At 39.3% G+C, this 22,214-nt stretch overlaps 1 protein-coding gene across 1 annotated transcript in view; it reads left to right on the forward strand.

Annotated features, from left to right (window-relative positions):
- GRIK2 (glutamate ionotropic receptor kainate type subunit 2) overlaps positions 1–22,214 on the forward strand; it is a 669,798-nt gene that overhangs the window by 635,726 nt on the left and 11,858 nt on the right. The window contains exon 16 of the mRNA XM_090037234.1: positions 13,726–13,976. Within this exon, the coding sequence (XP_089893360.1) occupies positions 13,726–13,976 (251 nt within the window). The remainder of the gene's footprint in view (positions 1–13,725; positions 13,977–22,214) is intronic.

Here is a 22,214-nt window from a genome sequence, read left to right on the forward strand (position 1 = left end):
TTTTTTAGAAAGATTTTTCTTTGATCTAGGATCAGATCTCTGGGATCAAATTTTCTGAATCAAGCAAAACAGTATATAAAAATATTCACATTTCATTAGCACACATTTTTTAGCTTCTTGGGCTTAACTGATATGCAGTATTGTTGTTACGACCCTTTCCCATCAGAGGAGGCTACATTTTGCTACCAATACCCGATATTATTTGCAAAGCAATTTGAAAATCAAAGGCTACTAACAGACATGCCCCCCCCCAAACAAAACAAAACAAAACAAAACAAAACAAAACCAGCACATTACTAGAAGAAGAAGCTCATTCATTCGACCCAGCTCCTCCGTGCCTGTATAGATCAAGTGCTTCAGCAGGGCTTTTTGGTGCTTTTATCTAATAGCCGATTCAATCAGCTATTAAACAAAAGCACCAAAAAGCCCCACTGAAGAATCTGATCTGTATGGAAGTTGGGTGAACTGCGTCAAATAAACACATGCTGCACTTGGTGTAGGGGCACATCAAACTTAAAGGTAAAGCACTCAGTTTTTTCACATCTGTAAGCACCCAAAGATACTATAACAATATGAATACATTTAACTGACATAGCAGTAGCATCCTTGATGTTTCTCAGGATGGAATTCAATATTGATAACTGTATATTATATTGCACAGTTCAACAGCAGCATAGAGGCGATATGTAAGGTTTATGACCTTTATAATGATCTTTCTTTCATGTTACAAAACATGCAAAACGTATGAATGAAAGGCTGTGGTCATTAATTTTATTTATATGAAGTTAAGTATTTTCTCCTAAGGTTGTCCTTTACAGCGGTTAAAGCTGTAGCCTGTAGTGAAGATTGGAAAAATGAAATTACATTGACAAAAGACAAAAATAGAAATCTCAAATGTTTTTCTCTTTGCTTAAGTTTTATGCACATCCATAAATATTTACATGGGACTCCTATGAGGAAGTAAAAATGGGTAGAATAGATGGGAGTAGATACTGGCAAAGGTGGAAGTTGTCAGAAAATACAAGGAGCCCATATGAAATTCTTATATTTATCCTAAACAATGCACAAGTTAAAAGGTTACCTGAATCTGTACTTCTGTCTTACATCAATAGTGGCTTGAAACCATAAAAGAGACTTCTTAATAATGCACCTCTTTGGTTCACCTGGCTTTTGTTTTGAATCTTTTTTCTACTTTAATAAGCTCTGGGATATTTTAATGCATTATAAACATCTATTGAGGATTTTGTGCTATAATAATCATGAGTTTATGCATATTTAATGATCATAGTATGTCTAATACAGAAAAATGGTATTAGGCAAAAAAAAGTTTTATTGTTATTTTATGTGTGCAGAGCTACCCATCACACAGGGTCAGAAAACATCAAGCTTCATCGGGAATCTAATCTCAAGCAACACTATAGGCTAAATATTTTGTGGGTTTTTTATTTTGACAGATAATACATAAGTTACATGCCATAATACACAGTTATATGTAATACATAAAGAGTACATACAAGCATTACCTTTATATCCCATAACCATCATGTGAAATGTTCACAGGGCTTAGCTTGTGAGTGCTTGTTCACACCCAACGTTACAGAGCAGAAATCTAATTTTTGAGCTAAAAATTCACATTAACTTTTTTGCTTCCCTTGACTTTACTTCATTTACTCTTATTTACTCTGGTGTCCATGACATGGTAAAAATGCTTTGAAAACCGTAAATATTTTGATCCCTGCCCAGAGGAGCTCTTATTAATCTAGAAACAGGTGAGGAAGCAAACCAACAGAATGTAAAGAAGAAATAAGTTAATATATTGTGCATATATATTAAATAGTTATGAAGAATAATAATATTATTCTGTATAGATTTAATAAATTTCATAGACATTAGGGGCTGGAAGGGACCTCACAAGATCATCAAGTCCAGTCCTGCTACCCAAGGCAGCAAGTCTGCTGGGGTCAAATGATTCCAGCAAGATAACCATCCAAATGTTTTTTGAACTTGCACCACCTCTTGGGGGAGTCTGTTCCAGACCCTGAACACTTGGACTGTAAAGAAAATTTTCCTTATGTCCAGTCTAAATTGACCTTCCAGAAGTTTGTGGCTGTTATCACTTGGGGAGCCCTGGTGAACAACTGTTCTCCCAGATCCTGGTGAACATCCCTTATATGCTTTTAGGCTGCCACCAACTCCCTCCTGAGCCTTCTCTTCTCCAGGATGAAGAGTCCCATGTTCCTCACCCTCTCCTCGTAAGGCTGGCTCTCTTAGCCTTTGATCATGTGGGTGGCTCTCCTTTGGACTCTCTCAAGCTTATCCACATCCCTCCTGAAGTGGGGGCCCAAAACAGGATGCAGTACTCCAACTGCGGCCTCACTAAGGCCAAGTAAAGTGTGCCTTATAAGACCTTATAGTCTTATAAGGTAAATATAAGACCTTAGTATTAGATTGCTGAAGATATAACCAGTCTTGCACATTTGTTTAAAGGGTAAAAATGGATAAAGTGACTGCCAATTTCTTAAATCAGCACCTGATATTAACACACAGTCCTTGTAAACTGTCCTGGGAGTTATACATTGTCACATCCCTCCAAACGACATACAGGGCAGTGACCTTGAACACTGATAGTCATTTAATAGCACTTATATTACTACAGATGAGCACTGCACAAGTATTAAATTAGTCTCACAACACTGCTAGGAAGTGGTAAAGTATTAATAATCCTCGTTCAGCAAATGGAAAAGTAAGGAACAAAGACACTAAAAGCCAGATCCTAATTGACACTGAAAATGACATAGGAATATTTTAAGCACTTTGGTTACAAAGAGTGATAGAAATCAACACTGCTTAGCCACCTAGAATGTCTACCCCTGTCTTACGTCAACAATGGCTTGTGACCATAAAGAGACGTTGTCATTTTGATCTGAAAAGATTCATAGGGCTACTCTGCATACCCAGGAGGAATCACCAAAGTGACTCCCTCCTGTGTAAGCCCACTGTGAACCAAAGCAGCCTGGGACATACATAAATATTTTCTTTCCAGTACCTTAGGCAAGGCGAGACATTTGGGAACCCAGGAAACTACTGTAGAGAGGACATGTGTGGCTTGCTAGATGACAATGATAGCTGTGATGCTGCTTATCTTTGGCTCAATAATCTGTATTTTCCAAGGAAGCTGGACATAGAGTACACATAGAGTACATTTAGCCTTAGAGTACTCAAAACTACATCCTCCCTTTATTTAGAGTGTCCTAATCACCAAGATTTGAGAAACTTAGTGATAGAGAGTGAATTTCCTTAGTGCATGGTTTGATTGAGTCCTGCCATTTTTTCTTATAGTGTCAAATTCATTTATCTTGAACCAAATGAAATCCCACTGCTTTTTAATAGCATCTTCTAATCTCTATCATGTAAATGAACATAACAGAGAATGGGGGATAAGAACCTAGCAGGTTGTACTGAATATCATCTGCTAGACAGACAGCATAGTTTCATAGTTTCATAGTAGCTAGAGTCGGAAGGGACCTAGGAAGATCATCTAGTTCGACCCCCTGCCTTGGCAGGAAAGAGCACCGGGGTCAGATGACCCCGGCAAGGTGCTCATCTAACTTCCTTTTAAAAATCCCTAGGCTAGGAGCCTGCACCACTTCCCCTGGAAGCCGGTTCCAGGCCCTAGCCGCCCTGACTGTGAAGTAGCGCCTCCTAATATCTAATCTAAACCTACCCTCCGCCAGCTTGTGACCGTTATTCCTGGTCACTCCTGGCAGCGCACGGGGGAACAGGGACTCCCCCAATACCTGCTGATCCCCCCTGACCAGTTTGTAGCAGGCCACAAGTTCCCCCCTTAACCTTCTCTTGTGCATCTCCAAGACCAGCTAGCTCTGCAGTGCTTTTGCACATAAGTCTACATAAGCTGGTTTTAATATAAAGATTGTGTGTGCCTAAGTCTAAATTAAGTACAACTTATATGCATAAATACTTACATATTGAGCACCTCTACACAAGATGGTTACTGCAGAGTTAACTAATTAGCTTTGCAGTAAAACTTCACCATGTGTGGTGCTATTAGGACAGAGTAAACTAATTGAGCACATCCAGACAAGCATGCCTGGATCTCAGAGGGGTCTGAGATGCTGCAAGAGGCACCTGTGGGAACAAAAAAAGTTCCACATGCTGCAAATTTGCAGCATGTGTGCAAAATTAGACCCCAAGGGTAAAAAAAAAAAAAAATGTGTTGCAAAAGAACAGGGCAAGGCATGGTTCCAGACTGTGCCCTGAGGCAACTAGAGGCTTGAGTCCTCCATAGAAACATTCTGGTAGCCAGCTAGAGTGTCTCTATGGCTGGCCCTTGCCCTGGTGCTGTAGCACGCTGCCTGCCTGTGCAGGGCAAGCAGTGGTGCAGGCTGCAGCGACTAGGACCTGTGCCCTGTGCCAGGTAAGTAGGTGGGCAGGGGGTTGGAGAAGGGGGGAAGGGACTATGGGAGGACTCCCACCTGGCCCCAGCCCATGCTCTGTTCCTCAATCACCCTCGCCCAGCCCCATCCCTTACTTGTTCCTGCATCCCCCCAATCACTGCCTCACCTGTCTGGGAGCTGGCGCAACTGGGACTCAGTGGTGCTGGGCTCTGGGTGACAGCTGGAGTTGCCCCAGCTCCCAGATGGCACACGGCAACCTGCCATACTGCACTGCATGCATGCAATGGGGCAGATGCCTTGTGGGTGCCAGGAGGCTGGGGTGAGTCCCTGCTGACCCCTGTGCCATGGCAGGGGGGCCCTCTGCCATGAGTTCCTAGCGGCCTCAATGGCTGCTGCTACAGTGAGTGTGTGTGTAGGCGGTGGGGTTGGGATTTTTGGGTTTTTTTGAGTGCCAGGAGGCTGGGGCCTGGCATGGTGACAATGAGGGTGAGGAGGGGCTGGAGACAAGCCCCTGGAGGAAGAGGATGGAGATGAGCCCCTAGAGATGAGCTAGAGATGTTCCCCTGCTCAACTCCAGCCTCCTGCTCCTTCCTCTGCTTGTCTCCATCCCCCTGCTCATTCTCCTGCTTGTCTCTGTCCTTGGGAGGCTGGAGATGAGCAGGAGATCCAGCCAGGGGCTGGAGAGAGAAGAGGAATGAGCAGGGCATGGAGACAAGTAGGGGAACATCTCCAGCTCCTCCCCAGCCCCCTGCTCATTTGCTCAGGTGGAAAATCAATATGGGCAGCAGCCAATGGGAGGTCCTGTGGCTGTCAGAGATAGCAAAGAGCTTTCTCAAGAGCTCAGCCAGTCAAAGTGAGTGATCTCCATCACTATGTCTTTCCAGGGGATCTCAGGTTCCATTGAAATGGATACAGTGGCTCTACAGTGAGAGGCCTCCAGGCCAAAGCACTGTTAGCCCTGCTCTAAGCGAGGACCTGCCACAGCTCTGAGACCAAGTTGCTTCTCCGGTCTCACTGAAACTGACCTGGTTGTGAGCCTACTCTGCCCAGTAGGAGCAGTGAACCACTCCTGCCCTAGTCCATTCCTAGTCCTGCTCAACAAGCCTCTAGTGACAAGTCACAGCTGTGCAGGTGAGGGATAGTGTGAGAAACATTTTTGCTTTATGGTGTAACTGTCCCAGTAACCTGAACAACATGAAGCCAATAGGGTTAGTGTTTTTTCCCAGGCCCAGCAAGGTATAAAAGGAGACTCCCTGGGTGACTAGGAAGAGAGCAAACAGGCAAGGGAGAAGAGGAGGAGCAGTTGCACTTTATGTAAACGAGCCATATAATTGCTTAGAGCTCCAATATGAAATTGGAAATAGGACTGTCAAAAGTCTCTGAGTTAGGGTCAGAGGAGAGAGAAACAAGGGTGCCATTGTGGTGGGTGGCATGCAGGCATGAAGTCAGGAAGGCCAAAGCACAGCTGGAGTTGCACCTAGCAAGGGATGTGAAGGGTAACAAGAAGGGTTTCTACAAGTATGTCAGTAACAAGAGGAAGATCAGGAAAAGTGTGGGTCCTTTACTGAATGGGGCAGGCAACCTAGTGATGGAGGATGCACAAAAGGCTGAGGTACTCAATGTCTTTTCCACCTCAGTCTTCACAGGCAAGATCTTTTCCCAGATTATTGCACCTGGCAGTTTGGAGAGGAAGTTAGCAGTCAACAGTGACAAAAGAACAGATTAGGGACTGGTTAGAAAAGTTGGACATACACAGGTCCATAGGGCTGAATGGAATACACCCAAGGGTGCTGAAGGAGTTGGCTGATGTGACTGCAGAGCCCCTGAACATTATCTTTGAAAACTCATGACAAGTGGAAGAGGTCCTGGATGATTGGAAAAGGGCAAATATAGTGCCATATTTAACAAAGGAAAGAAGGAGGATCTAGGGAACTACAGATTGGTCAGCCTCACCTCAGTCCTTGAAAAAATCATGGAGCAGATCCTCAAGGAATCCATTTCTAAGCACTTGGAGAAGAAGAAGGTGATTAGGAACAGTTAGCATGGATTCACCAAGGGCAAGTCATGCCCGACCAACTGAAATGCCTTCTGTGATGAGATGACTGGCTCTGTGGATGCAGGGAGAACTAGTGGATGTGGTATACCTTTATTTTGGCATGGCTTTTGATAGGGTCTCCCACATCTTTCTCATAAGCAATCTAAGGAAATATGGGCTGAATGAATGGACTGTAAGGTAGACAGAAAACTTGCTAGAGAATCAGACTCAGAGGGTAGTAACCAATTGTTCAATGACTAGTTGACAGCTGATATCAAGTGGAGTAGCAAGGGGTTGTCCCAAGGCTGGTTTTGTTCAATATCTTCATCACCTGGAAGATGGGATAGAGTGCACCCTCAGCAAGTTTGCAGATGACACCAAGCTGGAGGGAGTAGTAGATACTCTAGAGGATAGGGCTAGGATTCAGAGAGACCTCAACAATATGGAGGTTTGGACAAAAAGAAATCTCCTGAGGTTCAAGAAGGACAAACGCAAAGTCCTGCACTTAGGAGGGAACAATCCTATGCATTTGTACAGGTTGGGGACTGACTGGCTGTAAAGCAGCTCTGTAGAAAAGGACGTGGAGGTTATAGTGGACAATAAGCCGAATATGAGCCAACAGTGTGCCCTCATTGCCAAGAAGTCTAATGGCTGCATTGGTAGGTGAGTTGCCAGCAGATCAAGGGAAGTGATTATTCCCCTCTATTCATCACTGGTGAGACTACATCTGGAGTACTGTGTCCAGTTTTGCTCCCTCCACCCTACAGAAGGGATGTGGAGAGAATCCAGTGGAGAGCAATGAAAGTAGTGAGGTGGCTGGGGCACATGTCTTCTGAGGAGAGGCTGAGGAAACTGGTCTTTTTAGTCTAGATTGAGACGGGATTTAATAGCATCTTTCAACTGCCTGAATCATGGTTCAAAAAGGATGAAGCTAGGCTGTTCTCAGTAGTGGCAGATGACAGAACAAAGGGCAACAGTCTCAAGTTGCAGCAAGAGAAGTTTAAGTTAGATATTAGGAAGGATTTCCTCACTAGGAGGGTAGTAAAACACTGGAACAGGTTAAACAGAGAGGTTGTGGACTCTCCATCCTTGGAGGTTTTTAAGACCCAGCTAGACAAAGCTTTGGCTGGCATGATTTAGTTGGCAATGGTCCTGCTTTGAGCAGGGGTTGCACTATATGTCCTCCAGAGGACCCTTCCAACCCTAGTTTTCTATGATTCTATGATTAACTTTTATGTGGCTTTCAGAATAAGGTATAACAATGCCCAGAATAAGGTATAACAATGCCCACTGTTATTTACTTATCTGGAGAGGGCAAGCAAGGGTTTCAGTTCTGCAGGAAGAACGGAAACTTTAATGAATGTAACCCTTTGTGCTCTGTGTAGGATCATTAGAAGGGTAGATTTGCACCATGTAGACTAAATCAGAGATGCATAGCATAAGGTTTTATAAACAGCAGCTTACAATCAGTGGCTTTCATAATTAGATACTGCTTCTACTGTAAATTACTCCTTACAAAAGCTTACCTTTTGCGTCTTTGATTTAGTTAGCCTATATGGTGCAACTCTACCCTGCTTTCTGCCTGACTTCAGACTAATGTGGCTAACTACCTATCTTTCCTCTAGGGTGCATAGCCATCTCCAGACCTCATTATAACTGGCATGTGGCACTTCTACATGCTGCAAACCCTTTTGGTTCCCACAATCAGTCTACATAAGCAAAAACTAGGACTGAAAAGCAGCTGTGTCTGAGTACTTGTGCATCTTTTTTTTCCTTACATTTATTTTAATCATAGAAGTTAAATCAGTGAAATCATCTTGGACAAATTGGTTTGGAGAGCTAACTCTTTTTCAAAGATCAGATTATTAGAGCTGTTCAAGTTATTTGTTGCAAATAAAATAGTCAACATATTTAAATCTTTATGAATCATTTGTGCCTGGAATGTCAGCTTTATTGATAATTCTTTGAACAATGTGCACAATATTTCAGCTTTTGTGTAATCTGCAAACAGTTCAGTTTGGTAAAATTGGTATCCAAAGGTTGATCATACAAATCACGTGTTGACTGCTCTGTATTTGGATGACTAAAAATGTTTTAAGTAGGAGAATGAGTAATATCAGGAAAAAATATTGGGTGCACATAAATGTTAATATATTAATACTAGTCCTTTTTTGCTCTCGTAATCTATGTGCAAATATTTGCAAATTTGCAACATAAAGGGGCACAGATACTCTTGAAATGAATAACAGTTTAGTGTTTGAAAGTGTTGCTTAGTCAGTGCTTGTAGTTTTTGCCATTAGTAGACTATTCTGTTATTACTATAGAATACTACAGACTATTCTGTTAAGACTATACTTCAATAATGCTATAGTCTATTGAGTATTATAATATTGCACTATACATACTATACATTCATTTAGATTTTTTTTCAGACTTGAATAATAGTCCTCATAATTCAGTGCTTATGGTTTATTCTGATGAAATGATTTGTTTATTCAGATTTATTTAAACAAGTAAACACATAATTTCTAATAGAAATAACAAAATGGAATGTCTGGTCAATGTAGATCATAATTATAGTGCATCATGACAGGTGAGCTCATGGGTCAGTGAATTAGAATCTCCTTCAACAAATTTTCTACTTCAAATTGATTGACCCCAAAATATGTATAAACAAGAGAGTTAGCTGGCACCATCTTGATCATCATCTCAGTTTCCTCAACTCTGTAAACATTTGGACTAAAAAAAAAAAGATAGATCCTCCCCCACAAACAAACAAATAAACTGCTTGTATTTTGCTTTCTAGCCTCTGTCATATCAGAAATTCTTCAAACTGGGTCCAGATGCATGGGTGGAAGCAGGAGTTGGGAGACAAAAAATTACTTTTTAGAATCTCAAGTCATGCAAGTTGCTGTTTTTACATATTTATAAGCAATGTAATGCCAAAAATGTCCCCAAAAGATTGTAGCTATGGACTTAGTTTCCCCTAGGCCCTGGTCTGGAATAACCTCTTTCCTTCTTCCATCTGAGTGAAGAAATTTATTACGGATAGGCTGTAAAATGTTTCTGCATAATCACGGAGCACTACATCATGACTTAGGGTACATGCACATGTATCTTATAGCCCTAGGTCAGCTACACAGGTGTTACATTTGATGCACAGGGATAAGCACAGTTACATGCATGTTTACACCTTCCCCAAAGCAGGTAGTTGGTGAATAAGGTCTTCCTTGACTTTCCTGTTCTCTACTTTCTGGGGATTAGCAAATTGCTGAGCCCTAGGGCAACAGATGATATTATGCATTTCCAAACAACAGTTTTTAACCTGTGTTGTTCACTCAGCATTGTTCTGTCCCTTCCTATGGACTCTGTTCTTATGATAAAATCTAGCTCTTTTGTAATATGCCAAGTGCTATATGCAGAGATAGTGTTTTTCATGAGCATGAAAATTACGTATCCACACACTTGCATCTACCACCTCATAGCAGCATAGACAGCTAGTGAGCCAGACAGCACCCTTCACAGAGCAGGTCAGTGAGACAAAAGAACACAAAGAATAAAAATGCATCTTATTATTCAGCTAAATAGGATACACTAACAATTTCAGGCAGTATTTATGTAATTGTGGGAGGCATTACAAAGAGAAGGCTCATGGAGGCAGAGGTCCCATTGTTGTGTTACACATCTTACCAACACAACATACTGGGGGGAGGAGGGGCGTGACTATTTTATTTTTCAGCTAAGGGACTTTCTCATACCCTGATACATTTGGTAGCAACTTCAGTTCACAACCCGATTTAAGCACCCAAAAGAGACTAACAATGATAAAAAGATAGCTCTGCTGTCCCTAAACACAGCACAAAATCACAACATAGAAAACATTTAGGAATGATGTCAGTGATTTACTCTGTGCCATTGAAAAGTAAAAGCCTTCTCCATTTCCATTATTTATTAATTAGTGTAATTTGTAAAGTGTTCACTACAAAGTCCCCGGGCACTGTGCAACGGATGAAAAAACAGCATCTCATTAAAGAGTAAGAGGCTTGCCTACGATAAAATGTATCCCTACATACAGACACACATAGAAAAAAAAAGTTATCATTTTGTTACGGCCTTGCAAATTTAGGTGTTACCCTGCTCTGAGGCCCAAAGGAATTGGGGACTGGTGGGGAAGCAGATTCCATTACCGAGGACTATGCATAGTATCTATTCCCTCTTATCTTTTAAGATTTCCATCTCCAGTTTGACCTCTTTGTACTAGGTCAAAGGGCTTTCGTAGCATAAAGGGGCATCAGAGGAGGGCAGCCATCCTGAGCTCCTACTGCTGCTGCTACTGCCACTGCCACAACTGCAGAGTGGTCTGCCTTCCCTGGCTGTTGCTGTTACAGCCAGTGTCCATGTACCTGGTTGCTGCTTCAAAAGCAATGCCATTTGGCTGCTTTTGCTGCCAAGGTATTGATGCTGTGGGGCTGGGGGGTGATTCTGGTCCCCTCCTAAATTGGTGCCTGGGGCACATGCCTTACTCACCAACTCCTAATTATGCTATTGGCTGAAGTACATAGTACTGACAAAATTCCAAGGCATAATGTCATTTGTCACTGATTATTAGGGGTGTGCAAAGTGGCCCCTAAGTGACCCCTATTTGATTTGGATTCAGATTCAGCCTGAATCAGGGACAGTGATTCGATTAGTTGGTTTGGATCACTGTCCCTGATTCACTTCAGCCAAATCTGAATCTGAAGATTCAATGCTGATTTGGAGAATCGGCAATTCGGACATAGACACAGCTTTAAAAGTTTTTTCTACATATCTTGAGGTAGCATAGATGGCTTATTATTACTGTGATGCTGGGGTGCATGGAGCATCCCACAGGAGTGCACGGGGCCCTCCATGTGCTTGGGAGTGAACCTGGAAGTGGACTGGAGTTACTTCTGGTCCACTTCCAGGTCTGCTGGGGAGCTCGCTGGGGGGGTCTGCATGTGCCTCCCAGCTTGGCGATCGGCTTCAGGGGGACCCTGGGTGCCCCCATCAGACCCAAGAGGCACCAGTCGCTGAGCCAGGGTGGTGCAGAGGGGTACCCTAGCAAGCTCCCTGACGGACTCGGAAGTGGACCGTAAGTGCTTCTGGTCCACTTCCAGGTCTGCTGCCAAGTGAACTGGGGAGCCCCCTGTGCGTCTGTGGGATGCTGTATGCACCCCAGCATCACAGCATTAACAAGCCTCTGCTACCTAGAGGTATGTAGAAAAAACATTTAAAGCTGTCTCTTATGTCCAAATTTCTGAATCTTTCTGAATCTCTCCAAATCAATTTGGGGGGTTCCGATTCGAATCAGAGAGATTAAAGGGTCCTCTAATTCAATTCAGATTTGGAGATTCAGTCACCAAATCAGGCCAAATCTCCACAGAATCGAATCAGTGACTGAAGTTTTGCACAGCCCTACCGATTATTTTGGGGACCTTTTCTGTCACTAGAGCAGGTCTGAAAATTCAGTTTTAGAGACTGGTAAAAATAGTACTACATATATTTAACTTTGAAAGCGATAATGTGTGCTTAGGGAAATATAAAACAACAGCAGATGTATGTTGGCAATAGAGAAATATTGCCTTTTCTATTTATCAAAGTGAAGTCCTCTTACCAATATCCTGCAAACCTAGATGGCAGCTGTGAAGGTATGAAGGTGCTGTTTCTAGTCAACACTTCCTGGAGTAAGGCATTTTCTATTAAAATTTAGTAAAATATTCTTAGGTTCCTGGTAGGCTTGACACTCTTGGGAAGTTATGTAGCCTAACAATTGGCATTTCTGATAATTCCTGGGTTGCTCTGCTTCTGTAATGGTCCCATAGTTTGAGATCTGTTAAACTAAGTCCTCTGTGGTATAAGAGGATGTGATTATTTATCCCTACAACTAATGGGTATATAAGATTTCAGATGTCTGTAGTTATATGACTAACTGTGATGGATTTTCTAGGTTTCAGATATTTTTCTCTGTAAAACATGTCCTGCAGGAATTACACTTACAACAGCGCAAATTATTTGCCTGTGCACTTAAATACCCAATATTCATGGACATATCACTTTTTATATTCATTCATGTGACCAATTAATTGAGTAACTAGCCAAGTGTATGACCAATTCAGATATTTGCTTGAATAAATTGAACTAATACAAATACTATATTTTCTTGCATACAGCACACCCCAGAGCAAGATATATTTCTTGTTTTTGAAAGGCAGAATAAAGAAAAGGAGATATTTACACATAGTAAGTAACTGAGTAAAACCACCTAGGGAGCAGAGCCTGCTCATTGTTCTGCTCTGTGGGCACATCTACACAAGACATTTATTGTGGAGCTGCCTAATTAACTCTGCATTAGATGACTCAATGTCTACATGTGCAGCTCTATTAGGCCGCAGGAAACTAATTAACTCTGCTGCAGGATAGTACTTATAAATTTGATCTCCTGGAATTTAAATTCATCCAGTTTTGAACATCTGATATTATTTGTTCTGTATTGATGGCTAAGGGGATATACAAGTACTGTCCTGTGGCAGAGTTCTTTGCCATGCAGCAACACGTGTGTAGATGCTGATAGGGCCAGTTGGGGCATGAGGGGCCTTCAGTGTGGGGCTGCCTTCTGGCTAGCCCATTACTGGAGCACCCTTGTGTCCCAGCCAGAACCTCCTCAGCATGTTGGACTGGGTTGCAGCATCCTTGGGCTGGCAGGCTGACTCCCTGGGCTTCTTCCCAGCCAGGGCTGCTCCAGTCTGGTTCAGCATGCTGCATGTTCAAACAGTGTGCCCAGGAGCAATAAACTCCAGGTCATTATACACCAGTTTATTAATTCACATGACCGTCACATGTAGATGCACCCAGTGTGCATTATGTGCAGTTACTTTCACTTTCACCAGGCAGAAGCTTAAGTAGCATAAACTGCTGTTACTCTAGTTCCCTGCTTATAGTATATATCTCAATTTCCAGCAGGAGGTTTCTGGAAAAAAGGTGCATCTTACATGTGAGAAAATATGATGGGTGTCTTGGGTTGTAGTCAGTTAACTTTAACAATCTGACTTAGGTATTGTGATCTGGAAAGATTACAAACATCCTCACTTTCTGATTGAAATATCTGCCTAAAATAATTTTGAATCCTCATTGCAAGACTCATCATTGTTCCCCTCATTTCATCCCCCACAGGACAACACTAAAACAGTCTTATTCTGTCTAAGATATGCTACAATGAATAAGATATGCTACAATGTGCTCTGTGATCTCTTTTAGGATCTCCTTACAGAGACAAGATCACTATAGCAATTCTTCAGCTTCAAGAAGAAGGCAAGCTTCACATGATGAAGGAGAAGTGGTGGAGAGGCAATGGTTGTCCAGAGGAGGAGAGCAAAGAAGCTAGTGCACTGGGAGTTCAAAATATTGGTGGCATCTTCATTGTTTTGGCAGCAGGATTGGTGCTTTCTGTCTTTGTGGCTGTGGGGGAGTTTTTGTACAAATCAAAAAAAAATGCCCAGTTGGAAAAGGTAAATATAATATTTTCCCACTTAATTTTTTTATTGTTGGCTTATCAAAGCAGTTTTTAAACTTTTAAAACTTATCAAACCAAATGCAGGGCTGTTCTGTTATTTTATTTTTTCGAGCCTAGTATAGTACTTATGTAACGATGCTTCACAGCAGAGCACCTAAGGTTTCATTTTACAACTTTTAATTTGTTTCTAATATGTTTAATTGTAGCCAGCTTTCAGGACAAGTGACTATTTCTCCTCTTATTCAAGCCTGAAAAAAGACAGCTTTTTACTCCTGGAAGTTCACTGCAGTTAATTTAACGGATGAAGAAGAATTCTGAAACTGTAATGGGGAAAAATAATCTTCTACAGATAATTCTGATTTTTAAAGGCAAAACTATCCATCAGTTCAAAGTCAGAAGTCCAGAAAGTCCTCTATGTTCTTTCCTGGAAAAATTTACACCTTCAAAGTTGGCCTAGTAGCATCTGGAAATTATTAGGTTAATATGTTTTATGTTGTTCCACTACTGATTATAATTTGATCTCCTGTAATTTAAATTTATCCAGTTTTGAACATCTGATATTATTTGTTCTGTATCGACTCCTAACGCAATCATGATAATCTAATTATTGATAGATCTTATATTTTCTTGCAGATTTCTTAGGAGGCATAATCATCATCAAAACTTAACAAATATTTATGTAAATATGCATAATACATAAAGTTGAACTAAAGGATAGTTCTTATTGATCTTTGAATTTACATCATAAAATTCAGGACAAAATTATCATTTTATGGGGTGGGTTGCATTTATGAGGAGTTTGTGTCCTTTATTAATCCCCATTTTAATACCTTATTTTATTAAAAGCAGTGGTAAATCCAGAATGCATATTTATATTGATATTTTTCAAGTGCTACTGGTGATTTTTTAACTTGAAATATTAGTCAGAAATATCTAAATGCCTGTTTTTAACTCTTTTGTGACTTCTGAATTTATACTGATATATACACACCCTTTTGAGTGCAAATACTTTATTTTTTTTAAATGTTGCTAAAGCAAGTTTTGATATTAACCAGTAAGGCAAAATGAGGTCACAAGTTCCTAAACAAATTTGAACATGGGTAGGTTTTATTAAATTGTACTAAAAAAATTATTAAGAGGATAAATTCGATTCTTTTATTATTAGTAGTAATAATAATAGAACATTCAGTTCTGTTAACCCATATTTGGACCTCTGAGATGAATTTGCATGGAAAATACTATTTATTTTAAATAATTTGTGTATATCATAGTGATATTATCCATGCTTTATGCAATTTACTTAATGTGAACATCAGTATATTTTGGTTCAGCCAGTCTGAAAACTTTTAAAATCTTCATGTACAGACATGAGACCAATTTGATGAGAATTTGTGTAACTTTAGCTGTTTACTACTTTGCAGGAATTGCATATTGCATCCTGTTTGATATTATTAGGTACAAAGCTAATTCATGCGCATCACAATGGCTTTTCTGCCCTTGAAATAATGTCCATACTATGAATGTTAGTATATTTGGCTTTAGTGGGCCTATATCAGTGATTCTCAAGCAGGGTGCCTTGAGATACTGTCAAGGGTATACAGGGTGTCATACAGTATTAGCATTGTTAGCTGCACAAACACACATCACAAGATAAACTTACTCATTTAAAATATAGATCCATAGTTTTACAAGCGTTCTGACTTGGTGTGGTCTTTCTGAGTTCTTTACAACATAAAAATTGCCATGTTATTTTTCTATAGTCAAAAATGAGTGAAAACTAAGAGTTTGCATCTTCCAAAGGGTGCCACCAGTCTAATAAGGGGTGCCTTGGGTCTAAAAAGGCTGAGAACCACTGGCCTTGATATTTTAAAATCTTAATTTGCAGAAGTTGTGACCATTTTCATAAGAAATCTGTAACATTACGTGTTTAGTGCTTTACAGGGATAGAATGCATATTTCATTTTACTTGATGTTCTTAGGTATGACCTAATGCTTGACTTGTCCTTGGATACTACACCAAAAGAGCAAATAACTAAAAAAAAAGCCTCACCCCTTTTGTGGATCTGATCCTTCAACTCTTCTCTGTTTTTTTGTTTTGTTTGGTTTGGTTGGTTAGTCTGGCTTTTTTGTTTTTGAACAATTACTTTAGTCCATAATAGTTCCACCTAGGGATTGAAGGAAAACAGAATAAAGCTCTATGTTGGTGGTTAAGTAAGCAAAATATATTAAACAGGATTTAGCCTGTGACTAAACAGCATCCCAGGGTGACAAGAGTGACCATTTGGTGCTAAAACATATGCTTACAACTACAGTCATATCACATGCTAATTAAGTAGGACACTGCATATTTTGTACCTACTTAGATGCAGTTTTCTGCAGCATAGTTGCTTGTCTTCTGAAATAGCCATGTGTCCATGAAATGGCTATGTGTCCTCATGGACTTCTGTAGAAGTGGAAAGGTCTGCTTGCCTGGAGACAGTTTCAGGATAGAGACCTGTACAAATGAAACTGAAGTCAAAAAATTTCCAAGCAAGATTATAATGATATTGTTGGTACCATACTTTGAAAATGTATGGCAGAGTGGCTCTGATCTTACTTCCACCTAATTTTCTTGAAATGTATATAAGGCTATTAGGTGAAAACTTTTTGGGTAACTGTCAAAGGTCAACCAAGAAAATATATTTCTCTCATTTCATAACAGCATTCTCCATTTATAGAGTCATTTCTGTTTTAATGACTTTGGAAAGCAAAGCAGAACTCTACTATGATCAGAGCAAAGCTGTCAATCCTTGTTTATTTGTTTGAGAAACATCAAAAATATCCTAATTCATGAAGAATTCACTAGTGCATCCACATCTGAAGAAATCAAAATCGTTAGCATATATGCTTGATTCTGTTATCATACATACTCCAGTGAATGCCTATATGCTCAACTCATTCATGGTTAGGAGGAACTGAATATCAGCTGCTTTGTGTCTTCAAGGTGTGGGTGCATATCCTAGCAGCTGGACACCTCCCAAACACCGGAGGACTGACTCTGGTCTGGGGAAGGTGTAGAGGGAATGAGAGGGGGGTGTTTGCTGGCTGAAACACTTGTACGCTCCCTCTCTCAGGAACATTTCTACTTCTGCAGATTTCTCAAGAATTTACAGCAGTACAAATAAAAGGCTACCCATGTCCTTGAACAGCAACTCCCTCTTTATCTTTTAAAGATGCTATAACTATACATTTATCCATACCCCTTATAGATTAAAGACTGCCTCCAGCTCTTGCAAATCATTCAGTAATTTTTTTTTCAATGGAAGATTTTAGAATGAAATTGTGGCAAAGTCCTGCCATTCTTTGTAGCAGAAGTTTGAAATTTTAGTACAGGCATGTGGCTGGGATGAATGGACACTGAGGTTTCCAGGCTCTTTGAGCTGCATTCCTATAGGAAACTACAAGACGGTTTCTTGTAATTTTTAGAAGGGAATTGAATGTCCAGATTTTAACAGAAATAACACTTCAGAATGCTCACCCATTTACTTTTATTACAGGCTATAAAAGCCAACAGTTTGTATTTTTTTCCCTATAGTTTATAACACAAACACATAATTATGTCATCTACTTGGAGACATGTTATTAAGCAGACCTTTTTATCTAAGACAATCTTGACAATAAATGCTCATCCATTTGCATTTTATAATTGCTTCTGTTGGTAAATGACCTGCTCCTTGATTGTAACCGTATGTTGGCACTTAGAGGGCAGTGAATAAGCTATTTAGAAAGCTAAACCCACTTAAAACAATTATCAATATACCTTTTACTGAATTATTTCATGCACCCTGATTTACCCCATCACATAGCTTTATTTTTATTAAACTCAAGATGTTTTTTCCTAAGTAACATTATGTTACACTAAGTAACCCTAGAAAACAAATGTTGACTTCGAATGTCTTGGGATTTTTTCCTTATCATAGTTATTTAAATAATAGTAGCTAATAATTCTTTCCATTTGATATAATCCCTGAAGACTTTAATGACTATTAGGGATGACAGGATGGGTACTACTGGAAGAGCTGTATAGGTAATGTTTTGGGGGTGGTGGGAAGAAATTTGCTCAATATAAAAAGCATCTATTTTTTACTGAAGTCTTTAGATTGCAAGATATTATACAACCCTGTTTTATGGTGTGAGGACATGCAGAAAGGGAGTCTTTTATACTCATCTACACCCTGTGCACTTCACTGATGAGAACTATAATGGGCATGGGCTAGCAAAAAGGACACAGAGCCTTTTTTGTAAATCCAATGGCTCCAGCCACTAATGCAAGTAACATAGGAATCAAAACTGCTTTTCCAGTTCATAGGCTGAAAGAACAGCTGTGTACCTGGACTCTAGGTCCTGGATGTGTTAGCAACACACAAAACTTGACTACTCAGGATTTATTTAGGTGAAGTTAACATCACTGCTGACATGGGGTATAGCTGCCAAGAGCCTTCTACAGGCCATTTTTACTGGGATAAATTTTATCCACTAGGATACATAATACTCCATTTTACAGTCAAACTCAGAAAACTATTAGTAATCACTAAGCTAGTGCAAAGATTGACTTGTAGTCAAACATGAAGTGTACTTGCTTTAGGTCAGTTGTTCTGTAAATGAAACAACCTCACGGAAACACATTTATTATTGTTGGAGTGCTTTGAACATATGTAAAATGCAAAATGTACAATTCTGTTTTCTGCCCTTTTTAAGTACATTATTTTTAAATCAATTCACATTGACAATATAAGCATTTAATATTCCAAAATTTAAAACTTTTAAAGATTTTAATTCTCTCCTACCAAGCCTTTTTGGTAGTATTTTTTTTCCTCAAATTACACCAAATTATTATAGTAATTCTCACAGTTGTTTCAGGAAACATAAAAAGAAATGAAATGAGTTATATAAACATTATTACAGTTCATACAATATCCTGATATTTTATTTTTTAACAACTTTGATATTGGGAAATGTTTTAGATAATATTTTTCAAACAAGACTGCTGATTTTTTTTCCCTCAGTGGCTGCAAGTTAAAAAAAAGAGTAAAATTAAAACCCAGGTTACTCAGAGTTCAGATGAATAAAAAATGTAGAGGTCAATGGTTTCAGCAGCAGAGATTTAAGTTGTGTAGTCCAATAAACTTTATAAAAACCTACTATCAGTGGTGCAGCCTGAATTATGACATTACATTTTGTATTAAAGTAATCCCAGAATTCTTACAGTTGGCTGGGAATAACTGTGGCAGCTGAACAATATCTCTTACAGCTCATAAAGAGAATGTTTTTCTAGCATTGGCACATCTGCATTATATAGACATGTAGTGGAAAAATAAGTAGCCCTTCCTTGTCCTCCCAGCCCCCTGAGCTCCATAAGAGATGTCCTGATGTGTGTGTGTGCACATGTGTGTATGGGTGTGTGTGAGGGATGTGGGTGTGTGTATGGGTGTGTAGATATGTGTGGGATACTTGAGGGTGAGGGCTGAATTCAAGTGTAATGCCCTCTTGAAAAAAATCACTTACATGTGTATATATTAGACTATATTTTGTAAAAGCCAGAAATGTAATGAGATAACCATATACTGATAACAATGTAGAAAGACAAAAGTGTAAAAATAGAACAAAACAATGGAAATGAAAATTTTGATTGACTGACATTTTTTCAAACTATTTGCAAACAATAAAACATTTAAACTCATGATCTCTATTTTGAGTTTTGATTGCAATTTAACAATTATCTATTAAAAATGGACAATGACACTGAGTTATGTAGTTGTTAATATGAATTAATTATGGAGCAATAGTAAGAGGCTAGCAATACTAAGAGGCTTTACACATGTCAAGTTGTCCAACAGATCATGTCATCCTTGAAAGTGATGCTTATTGTAAATCAGAGTCCTGCAAGCTCATAAATATGAATGTAACATAATCAGGGCTCCAGATTGTTCCTGGGATAAAGACTACGTATATACTCATTGCAGGATCAGGGCCAAAATTTCAAGACCTCCTTTTTGATATTATTTGTTTTTTGACACAGAAAAATATAAATGTTGCTTATGCAATGTTGTTAAACATGTCAGTTTTGTTTTCCTAACCATTTACAATCCACTTTCATCTTAGCATCAGAAGAAATCAAAAATATCATTCCTGGTTCCTTGTTTTACTTGTTCTCAAAGAAAAAAAATGTCACCACATTATTAATATGCATGTTCTTCTAATATTTCCTTTTTCCTTTGATGCTGCATCAAATAAGTCTTATTTAAAAATGTCCAACTTCATAAATATCTCCCTCTCAATTTTTTTAACATCATCTGCATTAAATATAAGGCAATAGAAACATTTGATTTGTTTATAGGGATGGCTCATAATTGAGGTCAGATCAACAAGTGGTGATCAAAATTAAAGTTAAAGAAACTGTCAAATAATATTTTTTAGTTTACTATAATTCTGGAGACTCAGTTCATGAAGGTGTTGAGCATCTCTAACTGCTGATAGTTGGAGTTGAAGAAGATATATCTACTCTGTGGGATTAAGCCATGTAATTACAGAAAAAAGACATGTTAATCCTTGTAAAAGAAAGTTCGTTTTCAAGTTGTCTTATGCTAGACAATTGCTAATAACCAATTCTGCCAACATGAAAGGAACTATAAATGAAATCAGTATTAATACTCTGGTTGATATAATTCAAGACCATGTCGTACCTTACATGAAAAGTAAAATATTGCATTAAACTGCTCTATAGCTATTAAATATATTTACAGTAATATCTAATAGATAATTTTAATTCAGCATTCACAACTATACAGCTTCTCAAAATTTGAGAAGTTACATTTAGTTCCAAAGGGTGCTGTATTATACAATTACTTATTAAATATATTGTGGAATTTTAACTTGTACATGTTGATCCTGATAAATTCTTGCCCCGAAAGAAGGCTTGGCCTGTTTCTTACAATCACTTTTATATGGCAGTCTCAAAAATCAAAAAAAACCTTTAGTGTCACACAACCAGCAGGGAAATGAAGTCAGAAACAAGATCAAAAAAGTTGAACTTTAACTAGATGTACTTTTAAATCTGGGGGCTGACAGAAAAAGGACTGGCATTAGTGTTAGTAGGATCAGAACTGTAGAAAGAAAAGGAATTTCTTCCATAGCTAAGAATACATTGCCAAATATAGCTATAAATTAAAATATTACTTTGAAGGCAGCCTAAAACAGTTAACCAATACTCTGCAAACTAATTATTTGTTTAACACCAGCTGTGCTTGAATTTCTATGACATACTCCATATTGCTAAGAACACTTGATAAGCATTCAGTGGAAGTCCCACTAAAAATGGATTGCAGCAACCCAGTATGTTCTGGATAATTGTAGCAAAGTCCATACTAGATATAAACTGTTGTCACTATCTAGCTGAATACAGACGGGAAATAGCTATTGATGTAACCTGGGCAACAGGAGCACAAATTTCTGACCAGTGGAGAACCCCAGGATCCTGAGGAGCACGCCCTGCCTTGTAGCCTGCAAAGTTCAGGGAAGCTTAGAGGACCTTCCCACTAACCACAACACTTCTGTCATGTTTAAGAGTGCTGTAACTTTATAATGCTATAAAAATTGCACTAAATTATAGCACTGTAAAACGTGCATGGAACAATTCTGTATACAGTTAGTCTATGATGTAATCCATATTGCTAAAAACACTTAATAAGCATTCAGCAGATTTTTGGAATGGAAGCCCCACTTCAAATGGATTGCGGTGACTTAGTATGTTCTGGATAATTGTAGGAAAGTCCACACCAGATAGAAGCCCCTGCCACTATCTAACTGAATACAAATGGGACATAGCCATTAATGCAACCTGGGCAAGCAGGAGCACTCTGAAATCTGAAAAAACCCTGAAACTACAAAACACCTTGACCAAGGGTTGAGCAGAGCCTACACTAAGAATGGCACACACTACCTTCTACATTCTTCCCTGTACTTGTCCATTTTAATATCTTTTCTGGATTGAAATTCAATCTTACCCCTATTTCAGCCAGGTACCAGAAGTGCAAAGAGACTGCACTTTCCTGGTCTGACAAAACAGAGATGTAGTGCTGTGTGTCATCTACATCTTGATGGCACCACAGCCCAAATTGTCTCATTATCTCCCCCCAGTGGCCTCATATACATGTTGAAAGGAGGGATGACAGAATGAAACCTTGTGGAATCCCGC

The sequence above is a fragment of the Crocodylus siamensis genome, chromosome 1 (genome assembly GCF_052110815.1).
Source record: "Crocodylus siamensis isolate JL-2025a chromosome 1, ASM5211081v1, whole genome shotgun sequence".
Taxonomy (NCBI): Eukaryota; Metazoa; Chordata; order Crocodylia; family Crocodylidae; genus Crocodylus; species Crocodylus siamensis.